Here is an 18,153-nt window from a genome sequence, read left to right on the forward strand (position 1 = left end):
ATATCCCAAGTCTCTGGATATTATCATTCTTGGTCATCTTTGTATTTCCTCATCCCAATAACATTTGTATTAAAATGCTCACCTAAATTTCATCTCTTGACAGAAGGAGAGATCATCTCGTCTCTCCATCATTACTTCCACCAGTTGACAGAGTTTGGTTTTGATCTGGATTGCATGGACTGTATTCCCAAGGACACGTACATACCTGCATTGAACAGCACAACAGGACAAGCTGAAGTAATGTAATCTGGAACTTATTTGTGGAATTTATCTTTAGCACCTACTTGGTATGTGAAGAGAGTGAATGCTAATTCAGCAATGTCAGGCGATTAAAAGATTAGCTGGGTCAGTCGTTTGGAATGACAAATGAAATCAGTTCTCAAATAAGCAGCCGAACGATATGGATCGGCTACTCGCATCAATCTGCTACTCCTAGAATCTAAAGGCCACCTGACTTTAAGGGTACAGCTGCTCTGGATGTTGTGGTCAGAGCTCCTGCCATCTCCACCCTAGCTTCTCTCAGCAACCCAAGATGCACCCCATCTGAACCGAGTGACTTGTTAACTTCGATTGATGCCAACCAATTTAGCACCTTCTTTATCCGATCCAATATCTCTGCTCCCCACTCTTCAACTGCAATATTAACTTTATCCTCTTTTGTGAAGAATGATGCAAAAGTACTCATTCAGTAACTCGGTCATGCCCTCTGCCTCCACAAGACAATTTCCTTTCTTGTGCCTAATTTGTCCCACTCTTCCTTTAACTATTTATATATATTAATTATTTAAAAAATTGGGTTCCCATTTATGTTGCCCACGAATCTTCTTCATACTCTCTCTCTGTCCTCATTATACCCCCTGCATTCGGTATTCTGCCTGGTTTTCGATTGCATTCTGCACCTGGCATGTCATAAACCACCTTTTTCTCTTTTATTGAACCTCTATTTCCTTTGTCATGCAGAGTTTCTAGCTTTGGATGCCCCATCTTTCTTCCTTATGGGAATGTGTTTGGTTTGTACCTGAACTACCTCTGCCTTCTAGGCCTGCCACTGCTCATTAATTGTTTAACTTGGCCAATCTTTGTTTCCACTTGTGATAGATCCCTTCTCAAATCATTCATATTGGCTCTCTTCTAGTTGGGAATTTTCACCTTTGAGGTGATCCAATTAGCCTCAGTTCCCCAGGTGAAGGGAAATGGGAAGAGAAGGTAGGAAAAAAGGGAAGGGTTTCGGATTCCATTTGCCACCGTTGGAAGTGCACACATGTGGACTTTGGGTGCAGCCAGGATTGGGCTTGCTGTGGTGCCACCCCACCCCAAAGACAAATTGCCCACCAACATTCACCATCAAGGCTCATGCATGAATAATGGCTACTTGGGCACAGTAGTCGAGGAAGACCAGCAGCTATGGTACCAATGGAAGGAGGCAAAGTCTTCAGGAGAGAAGGCCTGGGAGAAAACTGGAGAAAGAAAGAGAGAGGGAGGGGAAGAGAAAGAGAGGAGAGAGAGAACCTCATACCTAACTAAATTGAGCATCATGGTCTCAATGCTGGCCTGTCCCAGGTGCTCTGAACTGCCATCAGTGTGATTATCGAGTAGGTTCTTCATAATTGCTATAGTCTGTTCCACAAATGGTGTGTTTGTATCATTCAATAAAACCTGTATGAAAATACAAGTTACACTTTAGGGAGCATCGTGTTCATTTAAAATAATGTATTTCTAATAGCTCAGCCAAATGGGAATGCAGTTACCTCAGTGTCATACCCCAAAGTTTTATTGAAAAGAAAAACCCACTATGGTCTGTTACTGAAACACAAAAACCTGACGTATTCAACATTTGGCATAAAAGACAGGTGCATCATATTTAAACAGCTCTTCTGCAGGGCAATGCCATCAGATACTGCAGTATAGTACTTCATAAGTACAACAATTACTTCAAGAAGTGAAATTACATAAAATACACCTAATTATGCTTTTAATCAAATTCAACCCCCTCCATCCACAATGACACAAACTTGGATAACATAATAGAGCAAGCTTTGGGCTCATTTTACTTTAATTCAATAGCCATTTAAGTAAAAGGTGACCAGTAAGTTCAGTTACTTGGATACTCACCTGACCTTGCAAGTCAAAAAACCTGCTGATGCAATTTTTCAGCTTGTTGAAGAGCATTGGGTAAAGTACAGGGCTCAGCTCCAGTCCAACCAGGTCTTTAATGTTAGTCCTAATCTGAAGCCCTACTTTTTCATGATTACACACCATCAGTGTGAGCAGGCGTTCCAAAAATTTGCTGACTGGAGTCTCTGCGCTTCCTTCAGTTGAGACCATAGATATCATGGAACCCTTCCTTTCAGTGATTGGCCCCATGGGAGGGCTGTATGTAACTAAGCCTGGGTTAGTGCGATGCTGGAGACAGACACCTCCTATTGCACACAAGAAGCCTGTCATGTTAATCCATTCCTGTAGAGAATCAGTGTCCGACAGGTCTATCGAGCCACCCCCACTTACATGTGACATCCGGCGCTTAACAAGCGTCTTATGAAGACTTTCTGTCACCTAAATGTGGAAGCATTTGTCAGTACATATTATAGCAAATGAATTATTAAAAAGGGAAGAAATTATTCTAAGTGTACAACAGAACCAAACTTTTATTAAAAAAAGGCTTCACCAAAATATAAACAAATTATGCAAGTCACACAAGAAAAGCACATCATAACAGAATTGGAGGCAACCTTGTGGAATGGATGGTTAATTGGTTGAGAGGCAGACATTGGGATAAATGGGCCATTCTCAGATTGCTGGGCACTGACAGGTGTTGTTCCCCCAGGAAGCTATGCTGGGGCCTCAGCTTTTCACTCGACTCCCAGATTCAGGCTACTTTTGTGTATCGAGTAAAAGTTTCCAGATGATATTAAACATGGAGGTGCAGTGAATTGTGAAGCAAAGTAAAATTTCAAAAAGGGCAGATTAAGCACATGGGCAGAACAATAGCAGGTGTCGTTTCATGTGAAAATGTGAGGTACTGTAATATACTTCAGATGCAAGAATGGCAGATAACAAGATACACTGAATTAGGAAGCACATGAAGGTATAGATGAAAGGATTTTGGGGTCCGGGTCTTGAAAGCTAGCTTACAGGTGCAGAAAGCGATCAAAGAGACCAATAAGATCTTAAGCTTCATCACAGGTATTAAGAGGAACTAAATACAAGGAAGTACTGCTGCAGTTCTTTAGAGCAGGCAATACTTGGAGTGCTGTGTTCAGCTTTGGGCACCTCACCTTAAGAAGAGTATGCTGGCTTTGGAAGGAGAATAAAGGATGATCTGATTGAGGAGCTAAAATAATGCCGGGTTTGACAGTAGATGGGAAAAGACTCTTTCCTACAGTAGGGGAAATCTAAAACAAGAGATAGAATATTATAATTAAGCCAGTTAAAAGAGCAAAATCAAGAAAACGCTTCTTTACATCATGGGTTATTAAAATGTGGTATGCAGTGCTCCAAGAGTTCATAGATTCAGAATCAATTGAGGTGTTTAAAAGCAAGATAATTACTAAAAAGTGAGTATTTATGGGATGTTGAGAGGGAAGGAAACTGGGATTGAAGAGATAGAGCTGCTATGGCCAACAATGACACAGCAAGCTTGAAGGTGCAATGGCCTGCTCCTGTACGTAACACCTTCCAGACCATCCACAAGGCTACCTATGTCACAGGAGGTAATGCAGGAGCGGTTTCGATTAGATGACTATGACAAAGAGGATAATTTAAGTCTCTGAAATGGGCACATTAATAGTTTCCTTATGCTCAATCTCATGCGGCTAAACGTCAGTTGTCCCTCTAAGAGGTTGGACACAGATCATGCAGCAGGACAAATTACACTTGCCCTCCTCCAATATTTAGTGCTGGGAATACTCAGCAGATCAGGCAGGTCATCTGTAGAGAGGGGAAGCTTTCCTCTCCACAGATGCTGCCCAAGTTGCTGAGTGTTTCCAGCATTTTCTGTTTGTATTTAAAGTATTCCCATGCCAGTTATGAATCCTTTTTCCGTGCCCCCAACATGATTTAAACTTCAACAGCAGAAAAGCATCTCTTATGGCCCAATGTGATTCTATGCTAGCCATCCCGACATCTTCTATGACAGAGACTGGTGCCAAATCACAGCTGGTTTTGATAAGTATCCACTTGTATTACACTCCAAAACTTAAGACTTACCTGTCCATCCTCAATCTTAGTTTTAGGATAATTGAGAATTAACTTGGTAGCATGTTCCCACTTTGTATGTGTGTCTTCCCAGGCCTAAAAACAAAGCAGCAACAAGTCTACATAAGGAAAGGGAACTGGTGTAAATGCAGAACATATGGCCCAGTTGTCAAGATCCAAATTAGGCCATCACAGATGGGATAAAAAGCATCACTTGGTTTCAGCTAGGCTGAATGTTGTTACGTTTTATTTACAAACAACACCAATTACTGCAGTAGGCATTTCAGAGAAAATATGGTAGACATAAGAGAGATGTTGCAGGATTGAGATTTAACAGTCTGAAGCCAGGTCTGTGGTTTACTTAGTATCTAAGGAGGCAAAAAAAAGTGTATACAAGTTGGACACATACCTAATTTAAAAAACGATCTTTCACTAAAGCTAACCTATCACAGTTTCGGGCTATTCTTTGGATGGCTACACTGTACTGCATTTCCAAATCTTAATCTCTACCCTGTGAATGAACATCACTCGTGTCAATTCTTCTAAATATTGGAATACAGGAAACTTTCTGGTATCCAGCACGGACGGGACCGACGTGGTGCCGGGTTCATCAAAAATTCCGGATAACCGAAAGCTATAATAAAAGATATGGAGCTCAGAGCTCCGTATAAAGCAACAAACCCTGTTGCTTAGCAACAGCTTCAGAACAACGTCCACAAGTTGCAAGCATCTCTGTAGCTTAGCAACAGCTGCAGCCACACGCTTGCACAGCAACAAATGGACTAATAAAAGTACTAAAAGTTACCTGAACCTACTCCTGAATTTTGCCGGTTAACCGACATTTCCAGTTAATCGAAAGTTTCCTGTAACTTTCCAGGTTTCAAAATGCACACATCCTTTCTATTATATAAAAAAATGCAATAATTACTTTGAAAAAAAATGCTCAAGTTTCTTTTGACTGCTCCTCGGCCTCCTTTAGTAGTGCTGAGACCATCATGAGAAGGGGGCGCAAACGGCCGGGTGATAATTGAACCTACAATTTCACAGTCTTCTCCCTCCCTTCTGTGGCAAAAGGCCAGGCCCTCATTTGGCATTTCCCCATCAGGTTGCTGTTGAGAATTGCAACTCAGGTGAGCATCAGCCTATAAAGTATAAACCCATAACTTATTCCAAAGTAACACGTTACAGATCCAACATGGTTTGCCAGTGCACAGCTTCTGTTCATTTCTAATGCCAATAATGCACCAAGTACCTGAACTTCCACTGGGTGATTCAGTACAAACCGCACCTTTTACCAGTTACGCTACTCTTCAAAAGAAAGCCAAAAGATTTGACCCACATTACAGAGCCAATAGTACATTTTGCAACACCTTAAACACCACACAAGTTAAAATGCCCACCTTCTGCTGTAATATGCACAATGGAAACGGGCATCTTCCAACTCCGACACATAAATGCAAAAATTTTTTTTTAACATTTACCTCAGTGTTCCCCGCTGTTGGATGCTCTATCCTCCTCAGTAACGCCATCACCCGTTTCTGAAGAGCTGCTCGCCCTGTAGTTTAAAATCAATATAAACACGAGAACATAAAAAATTAATCAAGTGAACACTCAGCAAAAACGATGAGAACATGAGCCACCAGTACAGATCGGATCTATTTTAGTGAGGGCTTACAAAGCTGATTCTCACTAAATGAAATGGCAAGACAGATCACATTCTAGTTTAGCTACTAGGAGGTGCCATGAGCATTTTTATTTATATTTTGGAGTTACAAATTATTAATGTTGGAAGAAGCATTTAAAAGATGCAGTGCTCCCAACGTGAACATTTTCAAATGCAACCCAGTGTCTGATGAGAAGCAATCACTAAAAAAAAGAGAAAATCTAGTCAAATGAAAATAAAATGGGTACTACACAGGGTTAAAATGCTTTCCTTTCACATCAGGACCTGAATTAAAATCCAGACCAGAACGTCCGTCTCCTCACTCAGCTAGCTGAGAGTCTTGAGTCAGCACAAGTCCATAGCACACATAACTTAGAAGCTTCATTCAGATGGAGTAAGGACAGCCCTATACAGAAAAATAGAAATGTCATACTGGCAAGCAAGGTGTGCTCTTTTAAGGTTAGTGCTACATATAGTCTACAGCACAAAAACAGGCCCTTCGGCCCAACTGGTCTATGCTGGTGTTCATGCTCTACACGAGCCTCCTCCCACCCCCTCTTCATCTTAGCTCATCAACATATCCAATTACTTTCTCCATGTGCTTATCTAGCTTCTCCTTAATACATCTATGCTATTTGCCTCAATCACTCCCTGTGGTAGCAAGTTCCTCATTCTTGCCACTCTTTGGGTAAAGAAGTTTCTCCTAAATTCCCCATTAATTTATTGGTGACTATCTTACATTTATGGCTCCTAGTTTTAGTCTCCCCCACATGTGGCAACATCTCTATGCTCCTGCCTGTTCAGCCTTTCCTGATAGTTTTGACCTCTCGGCTCTGGTATCATCCTTGAATCTTTTTTGCACATTTCCAGTGCCTCTATATCCTTTTTATAATATGGAGACCAGAACTGCACACAATATTCCAAGTGTGGTCTCATCAAGGTTCGATACAAGTTTAACATAAATTTCGCTGCTTTTCATCTCTATTCTTCTAGAAATGAACCCCAGTGCTTGGTTTGCTTTTTTTTTAATAAATGGTCTTTTTAACCTGTGTTGATCCTTTTAGTGATTTGTGTATCTCTACCCCTAGATCCCTTTGCTCCTCTACCCCAGTTAGACTATTAGCCAAGCAGTATGTGGCTTTCTTATTCTTTCTTCCAAAATGTACCACCTCACACTTATCTATATTGAAATTAATTTGCCCATTCTGCAAGTTTGTTAATGTCATCTTACATTTTCTCTCAGTCTTCCTCAGCATTTACTACACCCCAAATTTGGTGCCGCCCACAAATTTTGAAATTGTACTTCCGATTCCCAAGTCCAATTCGTTTTATGTAAATTGTGAACAACAGTGGTGTCAGCCAATGTTCCTGCTAATGTGCGCAGTCGTGCAGTAATCGCAAAAGTTCCCGCGCAGGCCGCTCACTGGATTTTACATAGTAAATACCGCACAAGCGCAGAAATTTAAAGGGACCGCGCATTAAAAGAAACAGGTCACGCAGAACCAAGTGCAGCTTACAGGGAACATTGGTCCCAGCACCGATCCTTGCGGAACACTACTTCCCACCTTTTGCCAATCTGAGTAGCTACCCTTAACCCTTGCTCTCTATTTTCTGCTCTGCAGCCAACTTGCTATCCATTCTGCTACTTGTTCCAACTCCACATGCGCTGACTTTAGTCATGAGTCTACTATGCAGTACCTTATCAAAGGCCTTTTGAAAATCCAAATAGATCACATCTACTTCATTATCCTTAACTACTCTTTGTTACTTCTTCCAATAATTCAATAAGGTTGGTCCTTCCCTTTTGAAATCTATTACATTTTCCTTTTTTGCGTGTTATAACACATTATTGGGGCAATGTAGAGGAAGAATTTCTCAATATCTAAATGATCCAACACATCACAAGAGTTTGCTTAATGCTGGCTCTGAATGGAATGAAAACAATGAAATGTAGAGCTTGCCATTCTACGGCACACCTCTCTCCAAGCCTGACCAGGCCAAAATTCACCCAATAATTGGGGCAGGAGAGAAACATCAATGAGCTGAAGTTCGATTGTGCGCAAAAGGTTAAATCTTATCCTAAAGCGAAGAAAGTTATTTCCATTCTGAGCTGTTCACAATTCCTCCCCCTTCAAGTTTTGGCAAAAAAAATCCCATTCTTGCCTTATTGCCTAAAATGGTCTCGTTATTTTAAAAAAACTTAGTGAATGTATCATTTCCTTAAAAGGGACGAGCTGTTCAGTACCAATCAATTTAGCACATCCCAGAATACCAGAAGATCCAAGACTGGGCCCCCTAAAGGACAAGTTCTCTAATTTTACACAATGCAATTTGGAAACGATGAGGAAGAGGTCAAGCTGTCTCTCTTCTTCTGTAAATGGAAGTTCATTAACCAACACACAGCCACTGGGTTAGAAGGCACAAACTACATCGGTAATTACCCGTCGACATCATGTTGCTGACTGACGCAAACTCCATGAACGTATTATAATTTGGGAGGATGCTCTGGACAGGCACGTCATCGACTCCACACCTAATATCAGCTTCCTCACAGAGGTGCCGAAAGCATGACATGGATACAAGGACGGCTTCAATATCCGGACTCCACAAGAACATGTAGAGCGCCACTTCTAGTTTTGTCTGTGCTTGACGGCAAATGGGGATCCCGCTGCCTAGCGTGGCATTCTCCTGCATTCAAAAATTCAATTTACTCAAAGAATCAGTTGCCATAAATGTTGAAACTGTCAGACAGTGTTAGCATTTTTTAAAGTCACCGTAGTTAATGTTATACACACATGAACTATATACATCTTTTGTTAAGACTCGAGGTACCATTACATAATACCGTCAGAAGATTGTTTGATTTTCATCCAGTGACATCATGATTACATCAGTTTGTAATCAAGCATATTACAAGGCATTTTATGGCCCAAACACAGCTACACAAGTGTATCCTTAGCCTCCCCAAATCAGAGAACGTTAACAATCCATTCAGAATAGCTTCTCCATAAACACTGCATTGCAAACTAAACACGATACTTCGACTTTGCAGTGGAACAAGAATTACTGAAAGTGCCTAAAGATCCCGATTCTTGACTCAAGAAGAGTAAAGCACTTTGGTTCTTTTATTACCTTCAGATCATTTAAATAGCTGGTTATGGATAAAGCAGGAGCTTGGAGATTAGCAACTGTTAATACTACATTAAATTAGTAACTTATTAATAACTTGAATTAGATACATCCAAGTCTGAAGTTTCTGTAAAGTTAGTTAACAGTCAAATAAATAAAGGCATGGCAGGGCAGCTTGGTCCAGCGGAATGCACATCCTGGGCCATGTGGGAACTCCAGGATGCTTCCCGTGTCCTAGGCAATAACGTGTGCAGGAGGTGCCAGCTGGAGGAGCTCGAGCTCTGGGTTTCGGAGCTTGAATAGCAGCTGGCGTCACTGCAGTGCATTCACGAGGCTGAGAGCTACGTGGATAGCACGTTTCAGAAGGTGGTCACCCCGCAACTAAGGAGTGTGCAGGCAGAGAGGGAATGGGTGGTCGCCAGATAGAAGAGGACCACCAGGCAGGTAGTGCAGAAGTCCCGAGTGCATCTCTCTCTCCACCCAGTATTCTGTTCCGAGCACTGGTGAGGGCAATGGTTCCTCTGGGGAGTACAGCCAGAGTCAAATCCACGGCACCACAGGTGGCTCAGCTGGTGCCAGGGTTATGGATGTCACCGAGCGGCTAAAGGACATTCTGAAGGGGGAGGGTGAACAGCCAACGGTCGTGGTCCATATCAGTACCAACGACATAGGTAGAAATAGAGATGAGGTCCTGCAGGCAGATTTCAGGGAGCTAGGAAAGAGATTAAAAAGCAGCACCTCAAAAGGTAGTAATCTCTGGATTACTGCCGGTGCCGCACGTGACTATAGAATTAGGAGGATAGAGCAGATGCGTGGCTGGACAGATGGTGCAGGAGAGAGGACTTTAGATTCAGCCCCAACTGGAGTATTGTGTCCAATTCTGGGCACCGCACTTTAGGAAAGATATGAAGGCCTTAGAGAGGGTGCAGAAAAGATTTACGAGAATGATTCCAGGGGTGAGGGACTTCAGTTACGTGGATCGACTGGAGAAGCTGGGTTGTTCTCCTTTGAACAGAAAAGATTTGATCGAGGTGTTCAAAATCATGAGGGGTCTGGACAGAGTAGATAGAGAGAAACTGTTCCCATTGGCAGAAGGGTCGAGAACCAGAGGACACAGATTTAAGGTGACTGGCAGAAGAACCAAAGACGATATAAGGAAAAACCTTTTTACTCAGCGAGTGGTTAGGACCTGGAATGCTCTGCCTGAAAGGGTGGTGGAGGCAGATTCAATCACGGCTTTCAAAAAGGGAGTTGGAGAAGTACCTGAAGGAAAAAAATTTGCAGGGCTACGGGGAAAGGGCGGGGGAGTGGGACTGGCTGAAGTGCTCTTGCAGAGAGCTGGCACGGGCTCGACGGGCCGAATGGCCTCCTTCCGTGCTGTAACCATTCTATGATTTAGAAACATTATTGTGCAAATCGTAATGCTAACTTCTAAAAATTTAGAATTTGTAAATTAATCTCCAACCAGTAAAGTTTTACTGCTAGAGTCTTAACCAGCACTGTTATCATACAAATGCTCATCAAGCCTGTACCAAATCGCTCTCTGCACTCACGTTACAACATCGCAGAATGGAATTTGGAGCAAGTGCTTTAATCATTCACATAAGTACCAACTGCAATTGCCATCCCAACACTACAAAATATTCTTTACAGACCCATAACTTAATCCATGTAGAATGGCAAAAAATGCATTACCCATTGACACACCCAAAAATGAATGATTTTTCTCTATTTTAACGGAGTCAAAGTAAATCTATGTAGCTACTAAAGTGAAGAAGTTTACTGTGTTAAATAGGGATGACTGTTAATTGGCTTGTTGCTCAGAATCTACCCTGCTAGAAACCTCGTACTCAACACTAAGAATCACAAACATTTTTCTGAACTGCTTGCATTATTGTGGGCAGAATTACTCGACTACTACACGCTAGAAATTTTAATAGAAAATAAACCACTGATATGCCAGTATATGGGCGCACTCTGGTAACTTAAGAAATGAAATTGTCACTGAAGTACCTTAACAGTTTTGCATTTAAAAGGTTTAATAATTTCCACAAATATCTGCAGGAAAAACCCTCTTCAAATATAGCCATCTGCCATGCAGCAGCTACAACAGTAGCACAGTGGACTCAATGAGGAGACCAACAAGAGTGAAATTCCGATCTGAACTAATATTCTCAGGAAACAAGGCTGTCGATCCTGGTGATGGCGGCAGAGAGACAGACAGAGACAGACAGAGAGACAGACAGAGAGACAGACAGACAGACAGACAGACACAGACAGACAGAGACAGACAGACAGAGACAGACAGACAGAGACAGACAGACAGAGAGACAGACAGAGAGACAGACAGAGAGACAGACAGAGAGACAGACAGAGAGACAGACAGAGAGACAGACAGAGAGACAGACAGAGAGACAGACAGAGAGACAGACAGAGAGACAGACAGAGAGACAGACAGAGAGACAGACAGAGAGACAGACAGAGAGACAGACAGAGAGACAGACAGAGAGACAGACAGAGAGACAGACAGAGAGACAGACAGAGAGACAGACAGAGTAAACTGGGGAAGGGGGAGGAAAGAGAGAATCCCCTTCCCCAAATTACCCAAGAGTACCACTCGTCTGGTTAACCATGCGATAGGACTGACAACAACCCCACAGATGTCTGTGTATGGGATGGTCCTGCCTTCAGCCGAGTACAACATGGATCCCAATGGGATTTAAAGGCAAGGATAGAGGAAAAACAGGACAACTTATTTCTGGCAGCAAGCGACTGCGGTACTCGTCACCAAATCATGCAACACTCATTAACTGTAGAAATCTGCAACAAGTCGCTGCAAAATAAATTTACCTTAAAAACTGGTAAATGCTGTGAAAATAACGGATACATGGACACTTGAAACTACTTGGGTTTTATCTCTATTTGTAGGAAAAGCACAACAGTCACTGCATTACAAAGTAATCAATTGTGTGGGAAGTGCTTTGAGATTTGAGGACTGTGATAAAGTGCTGAGTAAATAAAAATGGGAACAGACTACCGATCTAAATTTCTACGGTGGCAAGTGGTTAGCACTGTTGCCTCACAGCGCCAGGGACCCGGGTTCGAATCCGGCCTCGGGTGACTGTCTGTGTGGAGTTTGCACATTCTCCCTGTGTCTGCGTGGGTTTCCTCCGGGTGCTCCGGTTTCCTCCCACAGTCCAAAGATGTGCGGGTTAGGTTGATTGGCTATGATAAATTGACCCTTAGTGTTAGGGGGGATTAAATACGTGGGGTTATGGGGATAGGGTGGGATATGTGGGGGTTACGGGGATCGGGTGGGATATGTGTCGGTGCAGGCTCGATGGGCTGAAATGGCCTCTATCTGCGCTGTGGGGTTTCTGTGATTCTGTGATTCTGTGAATAAGCACTGTAAGGCTGTTAGTTTGTGACACTGACACAGCAAGTTAAAATTTCAGAAATGAAAATTTGAATCCAGAATCAAGACAACTTTGCATCTGTCGGCCGACTAACGTTAGGTGAAAATAGGTGAGCATATCAAACTAGAAAATTTATTTTATTGCCTTGCTCCTTCACGGGTCACATAAATTGCAAAAACAGTTCCCTAACAGTCAGCAATAAATACCACTCTTAGCTGGGAAGAGGACTTTCTCTCTCATTTGGCATCCATCCAGGGGCAAGCACCCTTTCACAGTACAACAACCCAAATGAGAATGACGGGAATATACAGGGCCGTAAAAGCTGTTTCCACACTGCCGCGGTACTAGATCTGTGTGTTCGAAGGTGTTATTTTACAGCGTCAAAATGAAATAATCAACTTCTTCCCCCAACCACCACCCCACCCCCACATCCTATTCTCTTAACCCCAAAATAAAATAAAAATCGGTTTACATTAGCCCTAATAAAAATTTAAAAAAATCGCTACCTTTCTGTTCTCAACAAAAATGTGCAGTTATACAGCAGCTTCAATGTAGAAAAAAATCCCACACTATGTACGGCGAGCCTTTGTGGGGAGGTTAAGAGCGATGACCAAGGTTTGGTTAAAGGGATAGGTTCACAAGGGGCTTTTTAAAAAAAAGAGAAAAGTAAAGAGGCAGAGGGACTTGGGGCCAAGATGGCTGAAGGCTACCATTAAATCCTCGTTATCAACATCCATCATGTTGGATGAGCAACAAGAGCAGGTCAGAGGCTGGGTATTCTGCAGCGAGTGTCTCACCTCCTGACTCCCCAAAGCCTATCCACCATCTGCAAGGCACAAGTCAGGAGTGTGATGGAATACTCGCCACTTGCCTGGATGAGTGCAGCTCCAACAACACTCAAGAAGCTCGACGCCATCCAGGACAAAGCAGCCCGCTTGATTGGCACCCCGTCCACCACCTTAAACATTCACTCCTTCCACCACCGGCATACCGTGGCTGCAGTGTGTACCATCTACAAGATGCACTGCAGCAACTCGCCAAGGTTTCTTCGGCAGCACCTCCCAAACCCGCGACCTCGACCACCCAGAAGGACAAGGGCAGCAGGCACATGGGAACACCACCACCTCCAAGTTCCCCTCCAAGTCACACACCATCCTGACTTAGAAGTATATCGACCGTTCCTTCATCGTCGCTGGGTCAAAAGCCTGGAACTCCCTAGTTAACAGCACTGTGGGAGCACCTTCACCATATGGACTGCAGTGGTTCAAGAAGGTGGCTCACCACTACCTTCTCAAGGGCAATTAGGGAAGGACAAGAAATGCTGGCCTTGCCAGCGACTCCCACATCCCATAAACAAATTTTTAAAAAGAATGAGCAAACCAACTGTGAGGGGGGGGGGGGGGGGAGGGAAAGAGAGAGAGAGAGAGAGAGAGAGAGAGAGAGAGAGAGAGAGAGAGGAGAGAGGAGAGAGGAGAGAGAGAGAGAGAGAGAGAGAGAGAGAGAGAGAGAGAGAGAGAGAGAGGGGGGGGCCAGGGAGAGGAGAGAAAAAAAAATAGGGATGATGGTTGAGCAAAAACCACTACTCATGCCCTGCAAAGTGCCCCTCTTGCCAAACAGTGTGGAGTAATTTACTGGAGCCATGCAGAATTCTGTGGCTAATGGCAACCTATTCTTCCACCCAAGGAAGGGCACCCTGGCGTAGGTTTTATATGCTAGAAATTAAAGTGAAAGATTGCACGCAAAGATGACTATTATCTCTTTATTACTCATACCATCTGCAATATCACCATGCCAAGAGTGCATTTATTTCCCCCCCCCAAAAAAAAATTTTTTTAAGCAATTCAGTTAACATTTACTCGGGGTGGGGGGGGTTGTAACTAGATCTTAAGATTTTATTTTATCTTTAAGAAGTCCCAGAGGGGAAGTTCTGAAGTCTTGTACTACCTTATTCTTCAGTAGAAACTTATTCCGACAGATTAGAATCTCCCGCAACCACTTGAGAATCTCTGTGCTGTTCAGCATCTGATGAGCGATCAATTTCTTACAGATGAAAAATAGAACCTGAGAGCTGTCAGCACAAAAGAAGCGTTATTAGAAACAAGACATCAGGGTTTCAGTTAGATACTTAGTGGTGGGGGGAAATGACAGCTCGTCTAAGAGGGAGAATGTAAATTGCACCTTTTATGGACTGCCTGGGGGTTGGAGGGAGCACAATTAAAGCGGAGCTAGTTTTATCATGCAACCCATTACAAAACATCACCATTTCAGAATGTCCACTGCATTACAAGTTGACCACTTGACTGCTGTTTACCAAGTGAGGCACCAAGGATGCAGCAAGCTTGCTATTCTCAAATTATATCATTTCATTCTCTCAAAGTTTGATCCCGAGACTAATTTCTGAACTTGAGCTGAACTGCAACTGCTGCTTCTTGAAGTGGTGAGCCTGACTAAAAATGGACTGCACACAGTAAGTACTCCATCTCCATAGCCTCACCCAATTTTAAAAAACATGATTTGTAAAATCTCCAATTTTGAAAGGAGACATCAGATTTTTAAACCAATTATTGCAACTCCACAATGATTTGCCATTTCAGGCCTCAAAACAGGCAGAGGCACTCAGTCGATGTTGATGAATGACTTCACAAAGTCAGGTGATTGCCATCCTTTGCTTTTTGGTCCTCAATGTGAGCAGGTGGTGGCAGAGCAAGAGAGAGACTACAGCAGCATCCAGCTATTGAATGCACTTTCAGATTCTCCATCCAGGACTGAACAGAATGGCAATCACCACTGGATTCTGCAGCGCTGCTTGCTGATGGGACTCCTAGCACAGGCTACAGTATAGATTTTCACACATATCATGCTGTCCATGAAGCTACAAGAATCAGCTTCAAATATGAACGGGTTAGAGAGACTTTAACAAGGTTTCCAAAGTAGACTGTGGAAGGAAAGAGAATACATTGAAAGTACTTCTTCCAAACCCAAACAGTTTTCCTTGAACAGTTTTCCACTGATGGGTGAGACTAGAACTAGGGGGCATAATCTTAGAATAAGGGGCTGCCCTTTCAAAACTGAGATGAGGAGAAACTTCTTCACTCAGGAGGGTAGTAAATCTATGGAATTTGCTACCCCAGAGAGCTGTGGAAGCTGCGACATTAAATGAATTTAAAACGGAGATAGACAGTTTCCTAGCTGATAAGGGAATTAGGGGTTACGGGGAGCGGGCAGGGAAGTGGACGCGAGTCTAGGTTCAGATCAGCCATGATCCTATTGAATGGCGGAGCAGGCCCGAGGGGCCGTATGGCCTACTCCTGCTCCTCCTTATGTTCTTATGTAATATAACTGTGTGTGGAGTACCCGAATTTCAAACAAACATTTTGAAATCATAAAATTTGTTTCCATTAAAGTTTTCTTTTTACTCTGTTGAGCTTATTTTTCTCCTCTTTTTAGCTTCCATACCAAGCTTTGAATAATGCCACATCTGTAGGCATCTACAATCTACTGATAATTTGGGGTAGATGGTTTGTTAAATTTGAATTATCCCATAATTGAACAAAGCAGTGCAAACCAGACAAAATGGCAAATTACTACTAAAAATACAAAATGATCAGATAGTTTGAATTAAGTGCTTTAAGAATAGACTAAGCGTGCAAAAAGCAGCTCTTGGACAACACTATCCAATTTGCCCTCATTGCAGAAATGAAACTCGTCTCCAACTGGAAGATTAAATTTCTTGTGTAGGTTGCTTAACTAAGCAGCAGAAAAAGAAAAAGTTTTTGTTTTATTACTGAAAATAGAGGATTCAGTGGAACCTGACCTGAATGACTAAATCCAGCCACAAGTGTGGCAACAGGCCCATAGCAATCTGGCAACTTTCTGTTGATTTTGTTTTTCAATCCAATTAATTGTGCATATCCATGTATTGGTACATATCAAGTGTACAATTAAAATAGGGGCCCATCATTTCCACATGCATATCAAGATTTAACAGTGCAATCTTGGTAGAACTACAAGACCAAGGCACTGGACTTAAGATGCTCAATTAAAACTTTTAAAGGGTGGCTATCTTGTACTATTATGCTGTGAATTATTTCTACAATGCTTCAATGTTATTAAGGCAAGGGGGAGGAGAAAGCATGTTGCAATGCAAATAATGTACATATATTTAACAGCCAAAGAAAGATAGCCTTAAAGAATACAAACTTCTACATGCAAGAACTATGTAGTTCTGTTGTGAAAACAGAACGGGTAAAAGAACAGTGTATTCAAAATATGAAGAATACATTTGGAAGTTTATGGAATACCTGCTATAAGCTGAAGTTCCTCACCTTATATCCCAGAAGGTTTCTATTGGTGCATCTGGGTTCCATAACTCTATGTTTTCTGGTTGGTGAAGAACTAACAAGGCCTGAAAATAGAAATGGCAGGGAAAGTTTTAATTTAGTGTAAATGCAAGTTTGGCCCAACAACAGCGAGAGCTTTTGATCAAATCTTTGAGTCTCCCAACAATCAATGCACCGATGTCTTCGCCCAACACCAAAACCATTTGATCTCTCAAGTCTTAGATTATCAGTGTGGTTAACCTCAAGTAAATATTGGGAGCACTCAGTCTGGGTAGGTGTTTCCTTTCCTTAAAGAGCTGCTGTTAGAAAAAATATATAATACACGAAGGAAGACATAAAATGATGGAAATGCATAGCAGTTCTATCGGCATCTGTGAAGGTAGAGCAACATTCCAGGTACAACCCTTCGCCAGAACTGAAAAAAGCTAGCAATTTAGCAGCGCTGAGGAAAAAATGCAAAAGAGAACAGATGCAATACACACACAGATCTTATAGAACAGAACTGGAGCAGTACATTTCTTACCTCCATGGCTTCCTGTGCTATCTCAGACATGCTCGTCTGTGGAACCAGCTGAACTAGACCAGTTATCAACTCAGCAGTGCTGCTCTGAATTTCATGTCCGAGCTTCCCTGGATTCTGCATAGCAAACACAGTATTTTGGAAAGTAGAAAGATGCAACTCAAAGAAAAGAGCCCAGTTGAAAGAAACCGGCACAAAAATCTATCTTTTGCAAATTTTTATTCATACTGAAAACTTCATTTTTGTTTTTAAGTTGGCAACAATTTCATAGGATTGCATAGGATAAAGATCATGAAATATTCTCTACTCAGATTACACGTAAAAACAGTTTAAAGCTTTAACTATGAAATGTATCAGTTTGGAGAAAAGAACCGTCTTCAGCCTTGGCACTTGCAGCTTTTAAGAATTTAAGTTGTAAATTGTACATTCTTATCAAACAAAAACAAAGACTGCAACACAAGTGTCTGAAGACATTTGGGTACTTAACTGAATTTCAACCAATAGAAAACATGGCTTAGATCATATTTCTTAAAGAATTATGCAACATAATACTTATATGAAGATTATATAGTTCAACAGGGTAACTATACAAAACAAATAATACTAATTGTGGGTTAAAGGAAACGATCCTTACAGTACAAATGTAGTTTTTTCTTTACTGTTGCCATTGGCAGGTATTAGAAGTCCATCAACCACAATCATCTGCTATGCTGCTGTGTCATGACACCTAAAACCCCATTAATGTTCTATTCATATTCTAATCCAAATATCCTTTCCAGACATTAATAAAGTGTGTTCAGCTTTTACATCTCTCTTTCAGTGACAGCCCGAGTCCGGTTTCAGAGTTACTGGGATGAAAACCATAACACTGTTGGACTGAATTGTGGCTGG

General features: G+C 42.1%; 1 protein-coding gene across 8 annotated transcripts in view; it reads right to left on the minus strand.

Annotated features, from left to right (window-relative positions):
- nf1a (neurofibromin 1a) overlaps nucleotides 1-18,153 on the minus strand; it is a 301,749-nt gene that overhangs the window by 192,229 nt on the left and 91,367 nt on the right. For all 8 annotated transcript variants that reach the window (XM_085964799.1, XM_085964798.1, XM_085964806.1 and 5 more), the window contains 9 exons: nucleotides 17,266-17,379; nucleotides 16,728-16,807; nucleotides 14,347-14,470; nucleotides 8,299-8,545; nucleotides 5,676-5,749; nucleotides 4,207-4,290; nucleotides 2,113-2,553; nucleotides 1,517-1,656; nucleotides 83-205 (listed from right to left, as the gene is read on the minus strand). In XM_085964799.1, the coding sequence (XP_085820925.1) occupies nucleotides 83-205; nucleotides 1,517-1,656; nucleotides 2,113-2,553; nucleotides 4,207-4,290; nucleotides 5,676-5,749; nucleotides 8,299-8,545; nucleotides 14,347-14,470; nucleotides 16,728-16,807; nucleotides 17,266-17,379 (1,427 nt within the window). The remainder of the gene's footprint in view (nucleotides 1-82; nucleotides 206-1,516; nucleotides 1,657-2,112; nucleotides 2,554-4,206; nucleotides 4,291-5,675; nucleotides 5,750-8,298; nucleotides 8,546-14,346; nucleotides 14,471-16,727; nucleotides 16,808-17,265; nucleotides 17,380-18,153) is intronic.

The sequence above is a fragment of the Somniosus microcephalus genome, chromosome 22 (genome assembly GCF_052327205.1).
Source record: "Somniosus microcephalus isolate GS21.2 chromosome 22, FLI_Smic_1.0, whole genome shotgun sequence".
Classification (NCBI taxonomy): domain Eukaryota; kingdom Metazoa; phylum Chordata; class Chondrichthyes; order Squaliformes; family Somniosidae; genus Somniosus; species Somniosus microcephalus.